Here is a 24,420-nt window from a genome sequence, read left to right as displayed (position 1 = left end):
AACAGCTGGGACAATCAGTAAAGATCTCAGAAGGGTCACGCCTACTGGTAGTAGGGCTAAATTAATGCTAGAATAAACCATCTAGGAGTATGGTCTAGAGTCCCATATAACAAAGATTAAAAAACAAGCCTCAAAAGGATCGACTTTATAGTAAGTAATTTAATGACCTGCCAAAATAAATTTTAACAGTCTTCCAAGGAAAACAACAAAATCCAAATGTCTAACAATGTAACATTCATAATGTTCAGCATTAGGTAAAAAATTATCAGATACACAGAGAATTAAGAAAATTTTATCCATTATCGGTTGGAAAAGGAGTGAACAGAAACAGGCCCAGTCATGACAAAGATGACAAAATTAGTAAGCAACAATTTTAAAACAGCTATTATTAATATGCTCAAAGATTTCAAAGGAAAACATAGAGATAAAAAGAGAAACAGAAAATATTGCTGTATGTATAAAACCATAATAGAACTAGAGTACATATCTAAAGTAAAAAGTTCACTGGATCACATGAACAGATAAGGCATTCTCCAGAAGGACAGAACAGTAGACTTGAAGACATGGCAATGCAAACGATCTAAAATGAGGTACAGAGAAAAGGAAAAAACGACTGAGAAAAAATGAACGGAGCATCAGTGACTTTGCGCCACAATATCAAGCAGTTTGATATACATGCAGTTGGAGTCACAGAAGAGAGAGAGGTGAGAACAGAAAGACTATGTGAAGAAATAATGGCCACATTTTTCCAAATGTAATTAAAACTATAAATGCATAGTTCAAAGAAGCCGAACAACCTGACGCAGGATAAACCCAAAGAAAACCCAAAGAGAAAATCCTAAAATCGGAGAGGAAAAAAAAGACATTACATTTGAGGGAATAAAGACAAGAATGATCTCGTCAGAAGCAATGCAAAGTAGGTGACAACAGAAGGTCATTAAAGTGCATATAGAGGTCAACTCAGAATTCAGTACCAGTGAAAACACTTTTCAAAAAAGGTAAAATAAAGACTTTTTCGGACAAGCAAAAACCGTAACTATTTATTGCCCCCTGAACTACAGTACAAAAAATGTTAGTTATTCAGGCAAAAAGGATACAAGATGGAAACTTCAATCTACAAAAAGAAATTCAAGTGCTAGAAATGGTAAATTTGTGTGTAAATATATAAGCCTTTTATTCTCATAATTTATTTAACTTATAATTGTCTAAAGCAAAAATAATAATGCACATAATATGTAAGTGTAAAAGGTATGGCAACAATAAAACATAGGATGGTAGGGAGGAATGGAACAATACTATTGTAGGACTGTCACTATATGAAATAGTATAATGTTATTTGAAGATAGGTTGTGATAAGTTTAAAATGCATAATGCAAACTATTAGTACATGCAGACCCAGAGAGAGGTCCCAGGACTGAAAACCTACCTCCACAAGTGGGAAGCAGGGAAAGACCACAGGGCAGGCCACTCTAGTTTGACAATTCATAGAGATTTTTAAGGGAACCTTACATACTTTGGGCAGCAGCAAGACGGAATGGATCCCTGTGCTGCTTGGCAGGAGCCAGAGAATTATATAAAACAAGATGGGAGAGTCACGGGTACAGGTAAACGCTTTACACACTTGACCAGGTAAGGACAAGGGCCTGTTCCAGGAAGCAGCACATTGCAGGAAGCAGGGAGGGGTGCTAATTTATGTCAGAATGAGTATCGATTACAATCAGACAGTCTCTAAGGGTGGATTGCAGTAAGCAATCTCCGTTCTAGCCCAGGACCAGCTTGTGGATCTGGCAGCTGTTAATTCATGGAACAGTCTTTCTTCCACACAAACTGAGCAAACAGTGAGAAAAGTGAGAGGTATAGCTACTAAGTCAATAGTGGAATTAAAATGGAATCCTAAAAACAACAACAAAACTTAATTCAAAAGAGGGAAGGAACGAGGAAAAAAGGAAGAACTTTTAAATGAAACAAACAGGAAACAAATACGAGTACAGTAGAGTCAATCAAGTTGATAATTACAGCAAATGTAAATGGTCTAAATACCCCAATTAGAAAGTAGAGCTGGTCAGACTGGATTTAAAAAAAAAATCTAACTATAAGCTATCTATAAGACATGTCCTTTAAATATTCAAATAAGTTAGGATGGAAAATGCTGTAATACAATTTTATACAAACTCTTTCCAAAAATAGAGAAGGGGATACTTTACAACTCATTTTATGAAGCCAGTATTACCCCAATACCAAAATCAAGCAGAGACAATGCAAAAAAAAAAAAAAAAAGAAAAGAAAAAAGTAGTAACCAATGGTTCTCATGAATGGTGTACACACACACACACACACACACACACACACACACACACTACATAGTAAATCATATCTGAAATATATAAAAAGAATAACACATTGTGATCAAATGGAGATTTCCCCAGAAATGCAAAGTTGGTTTAAAATTCAAAAATAAATCAACAGAATTGGAGAATAGGCATTTAGCAAAATTTAACACAACTCAACAAAATTCAAAAAAACATCTTATCCAACTAGGAAGAGAAGGATGCTTTCTCAATTTAAAAAAAGGCATTCTCGGGGCTGGCCCGGTGGCTCAGGCGGTTAGAGCTCCGTGCTCCTAACTCCAAAGGCTGCCGGTTTGAGTCCCACATGGGCCAGTGGGCTCTGAACCACAAGGTTGCGCCCCCTGCAACTAAGATTGAACACGGCATCTTGAGCTGAGCTGCCTCCCAGATGGCCCAGTTCGTTGGAGCACCAGCTCTCAACCACAAGGTTGCCAGCTGAATTCCTCGACTCCCGCAGGGGATGGTAGTCTGTGCCCCCTGCAGGCTACTGGACCTGGAGCTGGGCTGTGCCCTCCACAACTAAGATTGAAAGGACAACAACTTGACCTGGAAAAAAGTCCTGGAAGTACACACTGTTCCCCAATAAAGTCCTGTTCCCCTTCCCCAATAAAATCTTTAAAAAAATAAAAAAATAAAAAAGGGCATTCTCAAGTAACTTAATGGTGAAAGGCTGTATGTAACTTTTCTCCTAATAATGAAAATATGACAGGGATGCTTGTTCTCACCACTTTTATTAAAAAATATACTGAGATCCTATCTCATTCAGTAAGGCAAACAAACAAACAAACAAAACACAAATAAAACACATCCATATTGAAAGGGAATATGTAAAAATGTCTCCATTTGCAGACAACATTATAGTTTATGTAGAGAATTCTAAGAAAGCTACAAGAAAGTTAATAAAACTAAGTAAGTTAAGCAAAGTTGCAGAATACAAGGTCAATATAATGAGAAATCAATTTCATTTCTATATACTAACAAACAGCTGGAAAATGAAATTAAATAAACAATGCCATTTAGAGTGTCAAAAAAAATAAAAATTTAAGATTAAATTTAGTAAAATCTGTATAAGAAATATATAATAAAAATTACTGTTATGAGAAATTAAAGAAGACCTAAATAAATGGAGAGATATATCATGTTCACAGATTAGAAGACTTAATAGTCTTAAAATGTCAATTCTCTACTGAGTATGTGTAATTCCATTCAAAATTCCAGCATTCTTTTTTGGTATAAACTGACAACTTGATTCTCAAATTTATAAAGAAATATGAAACGTCTAGAATGGCCAAAATAATTTTTGAAAAAGGACAACAAAGTCAGAGAATTTACATTACCTGATTTCAAGATTTACCGTAGTGTTACATTAACCAAGACAATGTGGTATTCTTTATCCTTTTTTATTATTAAATTTATTGGGGTAACATTGGTTAATAACATTATATTAAGTTCAGATGTACAACTTTATCGTGCAACTTATTTATCCTCCATTGTGTTTTCACCACATGAAGTCTAGTCTCCTTTCATCACCTGGTATTGGCCTCCTTTAACCTCTGTCCTCTCCCACCCACCTTCCCCTTCCTCTCTGATAACCACCACTCTAAGGCAATGTAGTTCTTATGTAAAGACAGACTTAGGGATTAAAGGAACAGAATAGAGTCTAGAAATAAACCTATACTAATATAATCAAGTGATTTTTCAATGAAATTACCAAGGTAATTCAATAGGGTGAAAGAATGTTTTCAACAAATGGCAGGAGTAACTAAACGTTCAATTGAAAAAAAAGAAAATACCTGGACTCTAACCTAATTTCATACTCAAAATTAACTATAAAATGGACCACCGACATAAATGTAAAAGAAAAACTATAAACTTTTAAAAGAAAACAAAGGAAAATATCTTTGTGATCTTGAGGTATGCAAGGATTTCTTAGAAATGACACAAAAAACATCAACTATAAAAGCAAAAAGTTGAAAAACAAGACTCCACCAAAATTTAAAATTTTTGCTCCTCGGAAGATACCATTAAGAAGATGAAAAGGCAAGCAAGAATCTGGGAGAAAATATTTGCAACCCATTTATCTAAAAAAGGCTTTACATCTAGAATACATGAAGAACATTCGCAACTCAAAAGTAAGACAAATTTAAAAATGAGCAAATGATTTAATAGACAACTTAAAATAAGATTTAGAAATGCCCAGTAAGCACATGAAAAGATGCTCCATATCACTAATCCTCAAGGGAAAATAAATTGAAATCACAAAGAGGTATCAGTACATACCTACTAGAATGGCTAAAATAAAAAGCACTGACATTACCAAGTAATGATATCATACAGTAGTTGCCAGCAAACTAAGGCCGACAGGCCAATTCTAGCCACTGCCTCCACCTGGTTTTTAAAAATAAAGTTTTATTAGGACACAACAATCACATTTGCTTTTATGTATCATCTATGGCTGCTTTCCCACTACAACAGCAGAGTTGAGTATTTGCAGTTCAGCAACAAAAATGAATGAACTACTGACACATATCACAATGTGGATAAATCTCAAAAACATTTTGTTGCATAAAAAAGCTAGACACCAAAGACACAGATTAATCTATATGGAATCCCAGAACAAGCAGATTTTATCTATTACGACAGAAAGCAGATCAGTGATTACCTAGCGCCAGGGGGAAAGGTGGTGAATTCTGTGTACGAGGGATCTTCAGGGGGGATAATAAAAATGCTCTACGACTTGATTGTACTGGTGGTGACATGAGTGTATATATTTGTGAAAACCAAACGTACGCTTAAAATGAGTACATTTTATTGTATCTTTTAAAAATATCTCAATAAAGCTGAATTAAAAAATGGGAAAAAACACCGTAGGTTTAGATGGGTTTCAGAATTTTTTGGAGTTTTAGTTAAGTAGTACTGTGTATTGATTGTACGTTACATAACGCCCCCAACTGGTTCTGTCGCAGTGCCTCATCCTTCAGTAACACGAATACCTTTTCAGCAAACGTAAATATTTATAAACTAAGTGAGAGAAGTTTAGAAATAGCTACACAGGTCAAGTTGTGTGAACCAATGAGTTTTAGAACCAAGGTTTAGAAAAAACTTTGGGTGTTCAGAGTTTTTCTGATTTGTTGCAAATGAGGGCTTATAGGTCTTCACTTGTGTTTGTATACCCTGCATGTCCCGAGCGCTTCTCCTGTGCCAGGTACTGTTGTCTGCTGCTTGCAGAGTATACAAACACAAACAACTCTGTCCTTGCCCTGTGGAGACAGGAAGACATGTGTGACACGGTTTCTGTTGACCAGGGGCTCACACAGTACAGTGAGTCAGGCACAAGACAAGGAAAAGCACACAAGGCAGAGTTTGATAATGTGATCTAAAGGATGAAGAAATTAATTCAGTCGGTCTCTGAGGAGACCAGGCTGGAAAGAGAGGCCAGAGTTTCATCATGGCAGTCTTATACACTTTATTAAGGCGTTTGCATTTTATCCTGTAAGTAAATAGCACATCAATATTTATTAAACTGGACTCACCAGTGATGCTCTCCGAGTCTGTGTGATTGCTATTCATGAGGTTTTCTTCACCCGTTGGTGATGTAAAAATGGCATTCTGGGATTGATTCATGCAGGATCCTTTCTTGCTTTGGTTGAGGACAGCTTTGGTATGAATTAGAGTGAAGGAAATCCATCAAGCCATTCAATAAAAAAATGGATCTGGTCGTATGGGTAGTTGCTTTTAAACAGATTTTTTTCTGATGAGTCAAATGACATCTGCGGCAACGAGTGTTCTCAGGCGATTATCATACCTTGGACATTCATGACCTAAAACAAAGAACACATCAGGTGACTATGAAATTCACATGCTCTTTCATAACAGGAGTCCAATTACCTGCAATGTCTGTCATTAAGAATGTTTTCCTAATGATACATACAACATGGGTAAGTCTCAACATAATTATGCTGGATGAACGAAGTCAGACAAAAAAAAGTACATAGTTTATGATTCCATTTATACAAAGTTCTAGAAAATGTAAACTTATCTATAGTGACAGAAAGATCAGTGGCTGCCAAGGGTTGGGGGAGGGATTACCAAAGGGCAGGGGAAACGTTTTGGGGATGACAAATTATGTTCATCATTTTGATTGTGGTGATGGTTTCCCAAGTATAAATATGTCAAAACCTACCAAATTGTACACTTAATTATGTGCAACCTAATGTATGTTAGTCAATAAAGCTGTTTAAAAATTTTTTAAAGATAATCGACTATTGAAAGTAAAATAATAAAATATTATGAGGTCTATAACATATGTCGAAGTAGAATGTACTACAAAAATAGCACAAAGGCCAGGAGGTGAAAAATGGGAATATACTGTTGTAAAGCTTTTATGTTGCGTGACATAGTAAAATAATGCTTGAAGGCAAATTGTGATAACTTAAAGATATATGCTATAAACCCTAAAGCAACCCATAAAATAACTCAAGAATTACAGATAATAAACCAACAAAGGAGATGAAATGGAATGATATGAAACAGGCTTTCTCAACCCTGGCACTACTGACATTTTGGGTCAGATAACACTTTGTTGTGTGCTTTGTAGGATATTCACTATCTGACTCTTTATAGAAAAAGTTTGCCAGTCCCTGATCTAGCAATAAAATAATTTAGACATCAAATAACCACCTGTCTAATGCAATGATTTCCTAGATCAACTTCTTAAACAGGGTTCCCCCTACATTTAGACACGTGTAATTAGATCACCACCTCTAGAAGAATTTCAGTAAAATAAAGAAGAGACTTCTACTTTTTACACCTACAACTATATTTATTTAGAGTTATTTTCAATTTCTAAGAAAGCATTTTTTAAAAAAGTAATGTCACAAATTTGCTTGTGAAGAAGGAAAAGGAGAAGGGAGGGAAAAGAGAGGTGGAAGAGGATTAACAGGGACAGAGTAAAAGCCAAGTGCCTCTCATACTGGTCCAAATTGGTTCTTAAATAGAACTGTGGTTCTTAATCATATTTTAATCAAAGACCATTGTGAAAATTTAATGATAACATTGGGACCTTCTGCTTGACTGCTACACACCAGCTGACTTAATCTTATATTTACATTACCATTGTTTTTATTATTATTTAATACATATATCACACAGGAACACACAAAACTATATATCATTTTCAACTATGGACTCCAGATCTTTGCTCTAGAGAACTGCTTCTTAATCAGTTCTGGAGGTTATGTTAATGGTTTGGTCTTAAGTCTTGCACACAAGAAGAGAGAAAACCAAGTTGACACACAACCAAGACCATTTCCAGAGGTATGCAGGAAGAATCTAGACCTTCAGGGCAACCCGAGAACCTGCCTAACCTGCAGACTGTGCACCCTATCAGGGATGATCTGGAAATGGTATGTTCTTCCTGGTGACTCTTTGAGAACTAAATAAACCCTTTGGATATGCCCTGGTTTAGATCTGAGCTCCTCAGCAGGTTAGTTTGGGAAAGCAACTGTGGGTACAGAACAATGTCTGCAGCTTGGCATTAGGCAAGCCTGAATTTTCATGTTATTTACTGGTTTTTTGACTCTGAAGACATTATTCAACAGTTCTTCATTATCAAGATAGGAGTTATAATTAACTACTCGTTACAGGGAGGGTGGTGTACGAGTATTAAATAAAAAATAGAAATTGCTAGCCTGGTACCTGACATACAGTAGACACTGAAATGCTCGTTCCCTTCAGATTTCCCCCTTTGCTTGGGCCTGAAGAAAAGATGATGTCTTCTGCCTAATATTTCTTAAGTTTCTGGCTCAACAGCCAACTCTGAACAGAGAATGGCTACCCTGTTTGAGTATGGTACAGATGTTGCCTAAAGATTACTTCTGAATAATCTTCATATAGAAAGAGATAAGAACTGAGAAACTGTGCTTCTGGCAATAAAGAGACAAGTGCCATAAGCAGGACTACTGAGGGAGATTACTATTGGAGCTCATTTCTTCATGAATTCTGGGGAAGGGCTGTTTATAATAAAAACTCTTAACTATAACTAGTACTTTTATCCACAGCATAGTGGCTGTATTAGTTTCCTGCTATTGCTGCAGCAAACTACCACAAATTTAGTGGCTTAAAACACCACCAATTTATTATCTTACAGTTCTGGATGTCAAGGGAGGAAATGATCTCAATGGACCAAAACCGAGGTGTTTGCAGGGTTGTGCTTCCTCTGGAGGCTGGAAGGGAGAATCCATTTCCTGTCTTTTCTAGCTTCTGGAGCTACAGCCCGGGTTCAGGGCCCCTTCCTCCATCTCCAACGCCAGCAGCACAGCCTCTTCAAATCTCTCTTTCTGCTTCTATGTCACATCACCTTAGGCCAAATCTCCCTCTACCTCCCTCTTACAAGGAAACCTGTGATTACATTTAAGGCTCAAATGGGATAATCCAGAATATTCTCCATATCTCAAAATCCTTAATTTAGTCTCTTCTGCAAAATCCCTTTTGCCATGTAAGGTAATATTCACAGGTTCCAGCGATAAGGATCTGGGTACATTTGAGGGCCATTATTCAGCCTGCAACAGTGGAAAATAATATGGATTGTGGAGCTAGACTGATGATATTTCAACTCCAACTCCACCACTTAATTCATGTATGACCTTGGACAAATGGCTTAACCTTGTTTTTTCATCTGTAAAATGGGCCTAATGACAAGGTCTACTCTATGGGATTGCTATGGGGATTAAGTGAGTTATGAGAAGAAAACAGTAGCACCTACCTCAGAAGGTCCCTGGGGGAATTACATGAGTTAATACCCATAAAGCTCTTAAAACAAGGCCTTAGAATACAGTAAATGCTATGCAAATATGTTATTATTATATCATCACCAAATAGTACTATTACCATTATTATTATTGTTATTGTACCTTCCACTAAGTTGAGCAAAATGTAAACCCTGTTCTTGACTGCTTAATGGAATCTCCTCTCAACATAAGTCACATTTACTTTCTGCCCTCTGACAAGTGATAGTAGTTTAGCGCCATGAATCATTTTCTTTCTACCTCGCTGATGTAGGAAGAAAGCGCAAGCTTGCAGAATCAGAATCCTAAATGTAGTAGAAACTACTCTTTGGCAAGCACAAACAACACATTTTCAGTGCCTTTCCTAGTTTGTACCCACATATTCTTAGCACTTTCTTGAGTATCATCTATTTTCTATGCTGGATCTCTATTCCCTCTTTTTAGGAACAACTTTGCAGCTTTTCTTTATAAAACATCAACCAAGCATGTATTATTAACAAGAAGCCAGCCTTTGTAATTCATGCACATCCAGGAAAAAATAAAGCAAAACAGCCAAGTGACATTTTAATAAGGATGAGACTTAAAAAGAACAACCAAACATTCCATTGATATAAATACTGCTGGCAGAAAACAACATGACTTAGGTTTATGACTTACTTTAGCCTAGCCACGGAAATTAATGGTCAACAATAAGTGCCTAAATATAGGCCCTGGGCCTTAAAAAAATCTTGCTACTTCCTTAAAACAGGATACACTGGCCAAAACAGCCTCATAGAAAAGGCTAGAACAATTCAGGGGCACTTCATCTTGACAGGTGTGCAGAGGCATAATTACAGTAAATGTAATGATTTAATGAAACATTTAAGTTGGAAATGTATTTTAAAATTTTCTCGTACTTTGGGAATTCATTTAAAATACATGTTGGCTACAGATCTGCATGCTGAAGAAGGAACAGTGCCAGTCATGAACTCCACCAGCAACTCTTTAAAAAGGCAGTGGCAGCCCTAATCCAGATAAAACATAAATGGTGTAATTTAAAACATAAAAGTACCATGTCCCTACATGAAATAATAGAGCCTGACAGAGATTTACCAATTTTAAGGCATCTGGCTACACCAAAGAAAAGATTTACCAAAAAAACCCCACAATAAGTTTAAAATGAGATATTGAACCACAAAAGACTATTTGATGGCTTCAGTGTCAAGAGCTGAGAAAAACAAGGGGTGGTGGTGGTGGCATCACCACCAAAATCCAACCTGGACAGTGAGCAGGTGACCTGACAAAGGAAGAGACCCCACACCAACACCGAAAGCAGCACACTCCCGTGCCACAGTGTATTACACGGGCTGTATTCAGCACAGCTATTCTACCAGCAATTGTAAAGTTCACCCCGAGGAAATAGGATTTGTGCTCAGCAAATATTTGGGCCTCTTTTTCAGTGCCATTCAATGTAAAGATCAGTAAGGTTTTCAGAATATGAAATATATGGAGCCAATTCTACTTTCAAACAGGTTGGATTCCAAAAGGCAGTTAAATCCATTAGTTTAAAAGTCCAAAACTATGAGTGAGATTTAGGCTTATAGCACCCGCATTTCCTCTTAGCTGATATATTTTGGATATTTTTTAAAAACTGTCCTGTTTTATTTACTATGAACATTTACTGAGGTGGGCAACCCCTCCCTGACACAATCTCTATCAACAGAAGGGAGGGAACCTCTGGCAGCTAAGGAATCCACACCAGAGCTTACCTGCAGATTAGAAAGGCCCTGAACCCACAGTGCCATCTGCGGATTTTGATAAATTTTCACAGCTACACTTTCATTCACCATGTTTAGCTTTAAGTTCTTAAACTCCTAACTTGAAGCTGAATTAACCTTTGACTAAATAGGTATCCCACTCTAACAATGCTCTCTGCCATTCACATTTCTTCACCTTTGGCTCACTCATAATCATTCTTATTGTCCAATCACTGTTTTAATATGTGTAATTTTCTTACTTTCAATTTTTTACACTATCTCTACTTTTGTAGAAATCAATTTATCATAGCACTGCTTTTAGGGTCAAAATGAGGTTCCTAATATTTATAAAATACCTCAAAACTATACACAGATAAACCAAACATGCTATCAATAACAGTAATGGCTGAGTTAAAAGTGACCATCTGCCGATGATCAGCAGAACTGAATCCCTTAGTCTGCAGCATATTTTGTCCCTATCCAGAGAGTTCATAAATTACAAGTTTTAAGCAGATGAGTGTGTGTCTCAAAACGGGTAAGAAAGTAAATCTACCACGCAATGTGAAGTCTTTTTGTCCCATACACAGAGGGTGCCAAAAAATGTATACACATTTTAAGAAAGGAAAAAACTGTATTAAAATTGCAATACTCAATATATACTGATAACAACAGATGAATCCAAGTCACGCATACATTTTTTTGGCACCCCCGGTGTTTGGAGATATAATTGTAAATGTTTGCATCTGGTTTCAAGTCAAATATTAAAGAAGGTTTAAAGCAAATTTTAGCCTGATGTCTTGTTTGCAAAGATAAAGAATTCACATTCTTTGAAGTAATCTAGCCCAAACTACTGAAGTGTAAAGAGATACTGTTTCTCTCTACATTCCTCAACAAATAGTGAGTGGGTGGGTGCTAACAGTGCTACTATCTGTGATGGGGGGTCTTGAAATCACTAAAAACTAAAACCACTACAGAAACAGAAACACTGAAGAGGTTTTCTAGGCAAGGAACCACTTGTGAGTCAATGATTAATTTCACAGAAAAGCAGCTACATTATATAACTGTAGTTTCATATTCCATATTTTACCTTTTATAAGATTAAGCAAACAATCCAAAAGCAAAAGGATATTAGGACTTTTTCCAAAAAAGGAAGGTCTAGTCATTATCAGAAGCCATGCTGTGCCGTATTTCACCTCTATATCCTCATCAAAGTACAATGACAGTCATCGAAACATGACTCCAATCATGAGGAAAATATTAATTCACGCATTCATAACTACTCTTTAAGAAGTTAGGGAAGCAGGATTTAACATAAAATATTAAAAGAAAATACTTTACGGTGCTTAAATAATAAAATTTTACCTATCTGGAAAATTCACATATCCGTGCGCTGGAGTACCGTCCATGGCACGTACTAAAGGTTATCATTATCTTTAGATTTTATTTTAAAATTCTTAGAATTATAATGCTAAACATGTTAATAGATGTGTTTCCCTTTCATATTTGGCCTTACGAGTTACACATATTGGTATTTTCCATATTCCCTAGTTAGTGATATTAAAATTGAGAAATCTATACTTGGATAACGTAATCCCTCTGTGCCTCTGTTTCCTTATGTATAAAATGGGGGCAATAATCATACCTATCTTATAGGGTTGGTATGTGGATTAAATGAGTTAATATTTATAAAGCATATGTAACAGTACTTGGTACCCAGTATTATTTATGCATTAAACATAATTTAAAAGTTAAACAGCTAAGAAGGAAGAATTATAAATTATAAACAATACCACTTCATGGACCTGGGACATAGATAATACTTGATTAAGATCAGTTCCTACCCTTCCACATTGTTATCAGCTCTAGCTCTAAAAAAGCACATGCTCTTATAAAAAGCCTGGATGGCTATATGTCTCATCGGTAGCTGCCACTTAGCAATAATGCAGGAGTTCTAGGTAATCCTTTCTTGTCACTAACTACTGGTCTTAGAGAAACTCATAAAAATTTCCCCAAACAAAAAGCCCACGGTGGGAATGCAGACTAGTGCAGCCATTCAAAGAAACCATCAGAAACCATATGGTTAAATTAAGTACATATGTACCCTAAGACCCAGCAATTCTGCTCTTGGGTAGATGTATCCCAAAGAAATTCTCCATCAGTCCATAGAGCGACATGCCTACCATTATCTCTTGCATCGCTGTTTGTGATATGATAGTGAGGGCCTACTCCCTGGAAAGTGAGTAAACAGGCAAAACTTTGGGCATACATACCACAGAGCAACCTACGTAGCACTAGAAATACAGTACTGAGTGAATAAAGCAAGAAGCAAAATGAGAGAGCTACCACAATGCCATTTACATAAATTATTTTTTTCTGCATTATACTTATAAACACATTAAAACGCTTGCCTTGCGGGGAAGAAAGTGAGGAGAGTTTGGAGCAAGGTATGGAGATGAAAGGAAAATTTTAAAAACCTAGGGAAATCCTACTGTTCTTTTAGCAGACTACTTATCATATATTATTATTGCATTTCTTCAATCCTTAAAGTCTGAATACAGGCCTGAGCACGGAAACATTTGCGGGAACGGTCTATACACAAGCAATCTCTGCAATGCAAACTATGTGGACACAGTTTCTGACAATTTCTTAAAAGGCCATGTTGCTTTTATATTTATATTACTACCTAGCTGCTCTAAAGCAGTATAATTAGATTTCAACTAAGGAAATGGTACAAAACAAAAAAACAAGTGAGATGAAGCCTCGATGTTGACCTTTTCAGTTATTTGGCTATCTGTTAAAAACTTTGAAGGAAAAAATGTTTAAGTTCAAAGATGATAAGAGTTTAAAAGTGGTGCATAATAAACCATATTCCTTAAATAAACAAACCTATTCCTCATCTGATGACAATCAGCCAAAGCTATACTAGAAATTTCCACTTAGTTTCTCTCTCTTTAAAACATGCAAAAACAACACACACATAAGCACTTGTACATCTTTGTTTATCATTATAAAGTATTATGTTCATTCAAAAAAAATTCAGGTAGTAGATAAATGTGAAGAATCAAATGAAAGCTACTTTACCAGCTCTCACTGGGAGATAGAATGTAAACATGCTGTTTACGTAGAAGCCTATTCATTTCTTTCCAAGTCAGCTTATCATTATACGCCATCATTTTAACATAATTAATTTCTGAATTACACAATATTCAGAATATACAATTATACAATCACTGACAGCTTACATCAGTGACTTTCCAACAATGAACAAACAGGTTATTCATCCACTTTAAAATTCAAGAATTCATAACAAGTTTCAGCAAACTTTTTTGTAAAAAGCTGGAATATATTTTAGGCTTTACAGCCATGTGAAGCTTCTGTTGTCATTTATTTATTTATTAATCTTCTAAAAAATGAAAAAAACACTCTTAGCTTATAAAATTGGCTGGATTTGGCCCATGGGAGGTCAGTTTGCTGACCTCCGTTCTGTACCTTAAATCATAGTATTTCTGCACTACAGAATAAAAGACTACAATGACAACAAACTCATAGAAAATGCAACAAATAGCCAAATAAGAAATATCGACATCATCTTTTCACAACTCTGTTTCTAAACAGGAATTCCATCTTTTGCTTGATGTCCCAGAGTGACAATGAGTATCAAAGGAAATAGTAGATATTTAAACATCCTTAAAATAGCACTGACTACTATTTACACATCCCTAGTTTGTTATACCAGTTCCCATCACCAATTTTTTTTCAAACTCATTTCTATAAAAGATCATGATTGGCTTAGAAATATGAAAAACAAAGCATATTATTATTTGGCACTCAAAATAATTTAGTGATGTCATATGGTAGTTTAGTCAAAGGAAATAGGAAATAGCTCAAAAATACTAAATGTGGATCTCAAAAGGGTAGACTTCAGCGTCACAGTCACAGAATAGCCTTGATTTATTTCTCTAAGAGAAAGAGCAACTTGATACTTAAACTCCCTATCTAAAATTCTGTATCCTTTTAAGAGAACATGATCTTCTCTGTACCATCTGGCAAAAGCACTACACAATGCTATATAATACATTCAATACTAAAATTGCAAAAGCTTTGTCAAGATAGGGTTTTCTTGGAACTTCCAAAGAATGAAGACTGAGTTTAGTACGAACTATTTATATACATGAAAGTTTGATAAATGGAGAAAATAAGAGTTACTTGAAGGGTTATTATGATCAAGTTATATCTAATAAGGTACACATTTCATCATCTTCACATAGGCCAGCAGAGCTCATCTGAGGAAAGAAATGCTTTCTGTTTGGGAAAATACACGGAAAAGCCACTTCTGGTGGAAGGTGAGGCCTTACAACATTAAAAGGAAGGCTAAGATGCTCTGCATAAGACTGGGGGAAAAATTGTTCGTTTTTTTTCTTTCTCCGGAGAGGGAGAGAGAAGAAAAGGGACAGAACTCCCATCCAGATGGCAGTAGCTCAGAGGCCACAAGAACACCAAGAATTTACAGAAATCTTAGGGAAGGTTCTGGCTTCCCTATAACATGAAACTGAAGGTAAAGCCAACTATTTAGCTCGTAATGTCCGAGCACTCAGCTGACATTTGAGTTATAGACACATTAAAATATTTGTTCACAAGAGCAGCTGCTGTCAAGAATTTATATTCCAGGATATTAATAAAATCATCATAGCTATTATCTTTTAAAATCTTTTTTTGTTTGTTTTAAACACAGAAAATTATGTCCTTTTGAATGAAGCACTGGTTAAAAAAGGGAAAAAACAATTATATGTCATCAAAAATGAGTAATGCAGAGTAAATGGCACTGTGGATTTCCTGTTCTCTTAACCAAAATGGGAGAAATGTCTTGAGCAGAGTTATGCAACAGATTCTGTTGAGTACTAAAGTATGCACGTACTGTATTTGTAGAAACAAATCAATCTTTCCCCACCAAACCAGAAAGCATTTCTTTTTTTCAATGTCGACTGGCAAAATTTAGGTAGTGGATTAAATCAAGAGACACCATGACCTGAAAAGCTACAAACACTTCACGAAAGATTAAGAAATAAACTGAACAGATATAATCATGCTGGCAGACTTAAGAGTATTACTGTTTAATCTGCTCTTCAGGACTTACCTTCAAATCAACTAGCTAAGAAGACCTCTTGAAGCAGCATATTCACATAGTAGTAATTACAAATTTTAAAAACAGAAATAATTCAGGGACAGGTAGAAAATCTGTGTCATTTCTTTTTGTCCCTTGTAACAATCAAACGTAAATGCTTTTGGTGAGTTAAGATGATCTTAAATCTTTCAGTTTATATTAAACTTATAATACTTAAAGTCTTCAGTAGTAGAAGTTTCCAAAGGGTGCGAAAAGAGAAAGTGCAGGGAATATATAGGTTCTCAGATCAACAAAGTAATCAGTGGCACCAGGACCTGCAATCTCCTATTACCAGGAACAGGGTGTAACTTGAAATGCGGGGTGAGTGATGGTCAGAACAGAATATTTATTATGTAAACATACTTATAAACATAGTTAATTCCACAATGATTCTAGAATTGCACATGTCTAAGGTATATAACCATTTTAGTAATGTAATTCTACTAGCAAGAAATCCATATCTTGGATTACATGTAAGACTCATTTTCCAAACCAGTTGTGACAATCAAGTCCACAACTTCAAGACGAGGTTACCTTTTGAAGGAGCACTGACACATAATGAATTATTTTGATTTGCCAATGAAATTCAGGAACCAAATAAGAACAGATAAATGTTTAAAGGCATGGCTGTTGGCTACCTGCAACTCAGGAGATAATTAGATTCTCAAATGAGCTTGGCAGATACAGTTACCAAGGGGCTGAGAAAACTTAGGAACCCTTTTATTCCACCTGCCTTTAATAGCTAGAATCCCCAGTTCTTTAGGATTTTATCAGGGGCCCTCTCTTTTTTCTCCTCAGAAATCTCATCTACTTCAAAAACCTTAATTTCCAATTATATGATAATTATTTCCCAAGTCTCTATCTTGAGCCTAAATTGGCATTTCTTCACTTTAAACTGGAATTCTCAATATCAACTTACAATTAATACAATAAATTTGCCACATTCTAAACTGAACTCATTATCCTTTTCCCAAGAAAAAAATCTGTTTTTTCTTGCTTTACAAGTTAACATTATCAAGTCACCTGATCAGCAGAGCCACAAATCTAAGAGCCATCTTTCTCCTCCTCAATCTCTGCTTTCCGTGTAGTTACCAGTTCCTGTCAATTTATTCTCCAAGCCTATTGTGATGGGCTTTTCAAGCCCTTTTGTCTGTCTGCCCCTGGCTACTGCCACCCGGCCTTCCAGCTTCAGCCCTCTCTACTCAGAGCTTGTGTGGCTCTTGGAATGCATACTGCTACTCAGCTCAACCCTCCCCATTCCCTTAGCACACTGGTCCTTCTGCTTCAACTGTCCTCCACCTCTAAATGCAATGCATACTACACACGAAAAAAACTGGTAACTTGGTTTCTCATGTAGATTCTCCTATAAAGGAAACATATACTAACTATGGGCACCAAAGTTCCACCGTATATTAAGAGCAGACACTCTGGCCTATTTATCTTTCTTTAGTGAGTTTGCTTAGTGTATTTCCTCCTCCAGTCCTGGTCTACTCTGAGTACACTGAGACAACTTCAGTTTCTAGACTTGAACAATTAAAAAGACATCACCGCCCTGTGAGACTTTTCCTGAGCAGAAACGAACTCTTGTTTGACTAAAAGCAAAAACCAAAACCTCTTTGTTAAATTCATGACTTTACTGTAAATATACCAAATGAAACTAGCAGTACGGAAGTTTTTTAAGATCAGCTTATAATGGTAAACAATTGACAATAAAGACAGATGAACTCTGTTTCAAATGGAAAATACATGATAAAGAAATAATAGTCAATTCTGTTTGAAATTCGGTTTTCCTAATAATAACTAACACAGATGGAGCACTTCCTACGTGCTAGGCATTGGGTTAAATACTTTATGCATGTGATTCTCTTTAGTCCTCACAACAAATAATCCCATGATGTGGATATTATTGCCATGGCTTTATAGACAGGGAACATGGAGGCTTAGAGGTAAATTAACTTACCCAAGCTAGGAAAAGCCCAGAATCAAACCCAAGACAGTGTTCTTCCAAAGCTGAGGCCTCTAACCTCTGAGCTCTCCCGGCAAGAGCCTGGGAGTATGGGAGACTGGGAATGTGTGTAGTTTGAAAAAGCCTCAGAGATAATTCTAAAACAACCCTGCCTCTCTACTCCTTTATAAAAAACACATCTGATTACTGAAAAAGAAAAAAAAAATAGGCAAGTGACCCAGTATGTTCTTATGTGATTTATATTTACTTTTAGAAATGAGTCATTTGATCACAAACTTGGTTCTACTTACAATGAAGCAGAATGATCTGTGATTTATGCATATTATGTTTCTTTAATAAGTAAGACAACTCCAAATCTGAGTTTGATTTTGCCTTTAGATGGGTTACTCTTCAGTATCAAGAAAATAATACAGACGTATTACTGTAAACTGGGAATAATTCTGTTACTTGTTCTAAGTCGCTAAAAATAAGTGGATTATAGATCAAAATACATAAATCCTTATTCCAATAAATTAAGTCAACCTATATCGTGCAAATGACACGCATTTAATAAATATCTGTTAGATGAATGAATCAATCTATACTCAAGTTACACTTTTCAATCCGTAGCAGGGAGAAAAACGGAACTGCACAAGAAACATACAACTGTTAGAGCATTTGAATATTGAAGGCTTTCTCAGCCCAGCTTACAAAAATCTGCATAGGTCTCTTGTGGTTTTCAGTAAGAGATGTGAGTGTACCTGCAGGGCTGTATCATTTAAGCCCATCAGTGACACTGAAGTTGCAAACATTCCCTAGAGAGGTGTCTGAGAACACTGTGGCAAAACCCACAAACTCTTTAATACTTTTCTCCCTCCCACCCCCGTGTTTTCTTATTTTACAAATTTTGGTAGTAAGATGTTTCCCCCTAAAGTTAAGACATGGTAATGGGGAAAGTCCAACAAACTGCTATTGGAAGGCGGGGGGCGGGGTGGGGTGAAGGAGTCCTTAGATAGAATAGACTGAAAGAATTTGATGACTCAGGATCATTGCTATGACTCGGCAATTACTACATTATAATATAGTGACCACACTGATATCCTCCAGGATTATAGGCTTTAAAGAGCTTTCTCCCTACACTAAATGGTCTCAAATTGCTAACTTTTTTTTTGAGATTTTAAGTCCACTTCTAATTTTGTTTTCTGCCTCATGGTGAGGCTATCAACCATTGCGTTTTACTGTTGCCAGTGTGCCTCTCCCCTTTCTAAACTGCTGTTGGCTGAGGAACCAGATAACCCGGTTATCAGAGAACCCAGAAGGTGGCTGCTTGAGCCTGAATCTTAGGACTTGTTTTTCGGCCCTTGGCTGGTTCCTCAAGTACCTCTTTCTTTCATCCCCTTGAACACGAGGGATTTAGTAGGCTTGCTTTTCTTCCTTTGGCACTGTCGCCAAGTGCTTTTCTCACCTGGTGTTCATTTCCCTAGGCTGGTTATGAATACACTGTCCTTTTTTTATTGCCTCTCAAGAAAAGCATAGGTCTACCTCTCTTTTGCAAGAATTTGTTAATGGCTATAGAGAAATATGGAGTGGATTACAAACATGGAAAAAATGTTTAGAAAAACTTAAAATTTTTCATCGTGACTTTGCTCCTTAATCAGGGTTTAATGACTCCCCTCTTGAATGCTCCCGGAAGACTATGTGCTCACTTTCTTCCTCACTACACTGTGAGCTCCTTGAATGAAGGTATCTTATGTCGTATGCCCCAAACCTAAAAGCAATGGATATATAGTAGGCTTGCGATACATACCTAATTATAGGCTTAATGATTAAAAATGTCAACACACTGAATAATAGTGGCAATTTAATGAACAAAATTGATTATTAATACATGTCAGTCCAACATCAACTAAATGAATTGCCTTGGAAAACAAAATCAAGCTAAGATTGAACATTTGAAAGAAAACATATTTGCTTTATGAAAAACTCTGTAAGAGTTTGCTGTTAAAATGTTGATTTATCATTTTTATAGCAAATAACAGAGTACCCACTTTTCTTGTAAAAACTAAAAAGAACTGGTTATCAATTTCATAGGAAAGCTAAAACTGAATTTTTGGCTCATTGCTTAGTTTTACCATGTTTTCCACTAAGAGCACGTGCAGCTGTTTATGAAATGCATTTAAAATAAGCCCCACATCAAATGAGAAATGATCAAATATTTACTTTAAAATTATCACAATTGCTAATATAAGTCTCATTTGTAGTCTTCTGATTTTGTGACTAAAAATAAAACAAAGGAAAATTCAGTGGTTTATCGTAGCACTAGCTAAAAAGATGAGAATGTTTAGGGGAAAAAAATTTTTTTAAGTTGTTAAATTACGTGCTTTAGGAACAGCAGTACCATCTCAGAGACATTTTAGTTGGTTTCCAGTCTCCTCCTCCTCTTCCTTTCTTCCTTCAGACAGAGAGTGCTCTTTCTTAACCAACAAACTTCCCTTTGTTTTGATTTATACCACTGGTCTGAACAACCCCAAAGCACCAACATAACAAGCCCATGACTGAAAGCAGTAAGAGCAGAAAGCAGAACTTTGGTGCTTGGATCTCAAAAATGTATTTACCATACATATGTTGAATTTTTGAGAAGTCCATTTTCTAAGTCGACATGCATTTTACATATAAAGAAGTGGTTAAGTTCTCCTGAAAATCAGATCACAAAACCATGTGAATGGGGCTGCTGCAAATTCGGTCATTAACTTGGGTATTTCACCATAGGTATGCCCTCCATTATTCTAGTAAATGTTCTTTTTTGAGACAATTCCATACCGCACTTTACTCACTCACCTCTGAACTCCTGTTTTCTATTTCTCTTACTCTCATTCTTCCCACCAATAAATCCACATAATCTATAGCTAGCTTTCTCTCCAAACTCTGAGAAGTACAATCAATCTCAATCATGCATTTGCACACTTATCGATGGGAGTGTAACTTAGCAATCCTCTTAGAAGAGGAACTGAGTGTCTGGAAGGCAGAAAGAGGAGAGAACCTTATTTTTCATCATATACCTTTCAATTTTTCGACCATGTGTATATGTCCACACAGTTCAAAAACAATGAAATACATGTCACTGACAAGTCTCTATTCCTGCCTTCTCTAAACTTGCTCCACTCGTAATTCCTATCCCACACTAGCTTCACCCTCTTGCACGGCCTGTTATCATGTTCCAAACCTTCCATTGTATTAAAAACAAATAAAATGAAATTTTAAAAATTTCCTTTCCCCAAGAAGTGTCCCCTCTTTAGCTAATGTCCTTTGTCCTCAGCCAAGCTTCTTTAAAGAGTATTTACTGTCATTCTCTTTTCCCCATTTCTCACTCATACCTCAACCCCACTACAATCTGGATTTCTCTTAAAACCACTTTCCCTTCAGTCCCTGCTAACCAATCGCATCATCCCTTCTTAGTTGTTATGTTATCTCTGCTTCAGTATTGTTGACTACTCCCTACTTCAACTCTCCTCTTGTGGATCTCCTGGAGCCACCATCTTACAATGGATGTTTTCTCAAATCCCTTTATTGAATCACTGCGCTCCTTCCCCTTGATCCTTAAATGTTAGTGTTTCCCAGAATTCCAACTGGGACCAAATTCTTTATTACTGCTGCTTTTCATTTATGTTTCTGCAACCCAACCACTACCAGAGATTAAACCACTTCTTCAGTGTTAATAACTCTCAGTCTGGCTCTTCAGACCAGTCTTCTTGAGCTCTACTCAAATTTCTCAGAGGCTGGTTATGATCCCCTAAATTTATCCATTGAACAGTAAATGCCTCCTTTCTGTCACCTTGCCATATCCAATCCATTATCAAATCCTCTGTGTAGTCTGATATCAATATATATCTCAAATTTACCCACTTCTCTTCATCTCCTCTTCAACCATCCTAATTCAAGTGATCATCATCTCTTAGACTCTGAATCAACCTCCTAACAGGACTCCACGTCAATTTTTTATTCCTCTCTATTCTCCATAGGTAACAAGAATGTTTTTAAAACTAAACTTTTTTTTAAAAAAAGTCAAGGGTTCCCATAACACCTAGAATAAAATCCACACTTCAGTCTACATGGCCTGGCCCAGTCTGGTCCCTGACTACTTGTCCCTCATCTTGCACCACTCTCCTCCTTGCTCATACTGAGCCACAGAGACACAGACCTTTCGTCATTTCTTTTCACTTCCTCATCACACTCTCTCCTATCTCTGGGCCTTTGTAAGTGTTCACTGTACCTGGAATACTCTTCCTTCTTGATCTTTAGCAAATGTTTCCTATGATTACATGAACACTCCAGGTCTGAACAAATAAGACTAGAAATCATGAATAATTTAGTTCCTTCAATTACTAAGTCATTTTAAATGCATTACTTTAATGCTTCAGATTTCTTACCAACTATAAATAGGACGGTAACTAAAGAGGTTCAAAAATTGGTAAAGATAATATAAACAGAGCTCAAAATAAACATGTAATAATATATTATTATCGGTCTCATTCCTTATATTGGTATTTAACATATGTTGGGTATTGAAGTATAATTTTTAAGAAACAAGTTTTTCGACTCTTGTGATTATAGATGTTAACCATTTTCAGTGGAGAACAACACGCCTTGGCTCATATTTTCAACTGTAGATTGACCAAATCTTTGAACCAGAAAGGACTTTTGAGATGAAATCCAATCCTATCATGTCTTACATTTATAATTAGTAAACAGAGGTGGATTTGGAATGGGCTTCTAGGTTCTTAACAAGCTGCTCTCTGGAGGACAGGAATTGCAAGCTGAGAAGAACTTGTTCAAAAAGTACTAAAGCAGGGGTTCAGACTTATTCTAGATGCCCAAATTGTGTAGGAACCCGTATTAGGGAATAACACTGGAAAATACTGTTTAATCATCCAATCTTTAAGGTAATTTCTGAAATAGCTACAGGTTACCTGATCTGCAACTTTGAAGCAAAGCAAATCTAGGTTTGAATCTTCACTTAATGTCTTTGAACTTCAGAGTAGTGCAAAAGGGTTATTATAGAGATTGAGTGAATGTATGTAGAGCTCATAAATGAGATGCCTGGCTGATTGAAAGTACTCAAATATTTGTTCTTTTTGACTCCTTCCATCATATGAATAAAAATCTATAAAATAACAAAAGTTTTTCATAGTGTGCACTTGCTGAATGTCTGAGACTTGTTGAACATTACTTAATTTTAAAAATAGAAAGCTGGAAGAATGCTGAGATGATAAAGTGTCTTCATGTCTGCCCTTTCTCACCACCAAATGTCCTTCACAATTTGTTCTGAAATGTCACGTCAGTCACCACCAGTAACATGCTATTTGGAGATCACTGTAGCGCAGACATCCAATTCTACAGCAAAGATTTGAAGGTCGGGAAAAACTTACTGAAACAGATTTTTTTTTTTTAAATAGAGAAGTCCATTTCATTTTATTCCTATGGTCCACTCTAACTTGATGAATTTCCAGAGAAAAATTACTGGGTTTTGTTGTTTGTTTTATTTTTCCGGTGCAGAAACTGCAGGTTTAAATAAAAGGTTTGTGGGCAAGTAACTGAGTTCAGCACTATTATTATGACCCTGAAATCTTTTAAGTTTTCGAGAGATTATCTTTTTGCTGGCACTAAAAATAAAATGGACGTCTGCCAATATCCATTATTTACGCTTGAGATTAAAGTCAACCATTTCTTTTAAAAGACGTGTGGTGTCTGGCTCAAATTCAATTGCAAGAAGAGCCCAATTCAACTCAAGAGCTCTTTCCAATACCGTCTCCTCTCGCTCACATGACAGATGGCGACCGAGGCTTAACGTATAACAGCCAAACACTAAAGCTGCTCATCGCTCAAGGATGGGGCTCTCAGTGGATACTGTCCTGCAGAGGATGAGATGCTGCCAATCCTCAGAGGTAGTGTGAACCGGAGGCAAGAGCCCAGCGACCATCACTTCGCACTCACACTTGGGAAACAACCCACTTCCCACCGCGGGGCGGGGATCCGGCGAGGACCAAGACCTCCCGTACCCAGCCTTTGACTCCAGTGTCCGCGCGTGACCTCCGAGGACCGGGAGGAGTGCGGGGCAGGGAGGCTCCGCTGCCTTCAGGGGAAGTTGGCAAGGGCAAGTTAGGGTTGTACACAGGAAGGTTACTCACAAGAATGGCTCGGAGTCCTTCCTCCGCCCGCACTCCTCAGGGAGAAGCTTCTAAAGCGGCGGCAGCCTGAGAGCAGCAGCCGAACGGCCGCCGCCGCTTGTAACCTCCCGGGCGTGGCAGGGATGGGCGGGCGATTTCACATCATTACTCGGCGACTTCAGTTTTACAGCGACGCCGGATCGATGGCAGTCCCCAAGCAATTGGGGAAAAGCAAAGGAGACCCACTTTCCCAGCAGCCTCCACGGCTCCAGCGCACGACC

The 24,420-nt window shown here is 36.8% G+C and overlaps 1 protein-coding gene across 2 annotated transcripts in view; it reads right to left on the bottom strand.

Moving 5' to 3' along the window:
• Positions 1–24,362, bottom strand: part of TRAK2 (trafficking kinesin protein 2) — a 53,386-nt gene extending 29,024 nt beyond the window's left edge. The window contains exons 1-2 of one of the 2 annotated variants that reach the window (XM_033111869.1): positions 24,161–24,362; positions 5,882–6,169 (exon numbers count right to left, since the gene is read on the bottom strand). In XM_033111869.1, the coding sequence (XP_032967760.1) occupies positions 5,882–5,972 (91 nt within the window). In that variant the 5' untranslated portion in view covers positions 5,973–6,169; positions 24,161–24,362. Of the gene's footprint in view, positions 1–5,881; positions 6,170–16,003; positions 16,225–24,160 lie in introns of those variants that run through there. The other variant, XM_033111870.1, reaches the window with a different exon arrangement.
• Between the last annotated feature and the right edge of the window lie 58 nt (positions 24,363–24,420).

The sequence above is a fragment of the Rhinolophus ferrumequinum genome, chromosome 8, assembly GCF_004115265.2.
Source record: "Rhinolophus ferrumequinum isolate MPI-CBG mRhiFer1 chromosome 8, mRhiFer1_v1.p, whole genome shotgun sequence".
NCBI lineage: Eukaryota > Metazoa > Chordata > Mammalia > Chiroptera > Rhinolophidae > Rhinolophus > Rhinolophus ferrumequinum.
The sequence above is the reverse complement of the archived record's forward strand: the minus strand, read 5'-3'. Positions and strand labels throughout refer to the sequence as shown.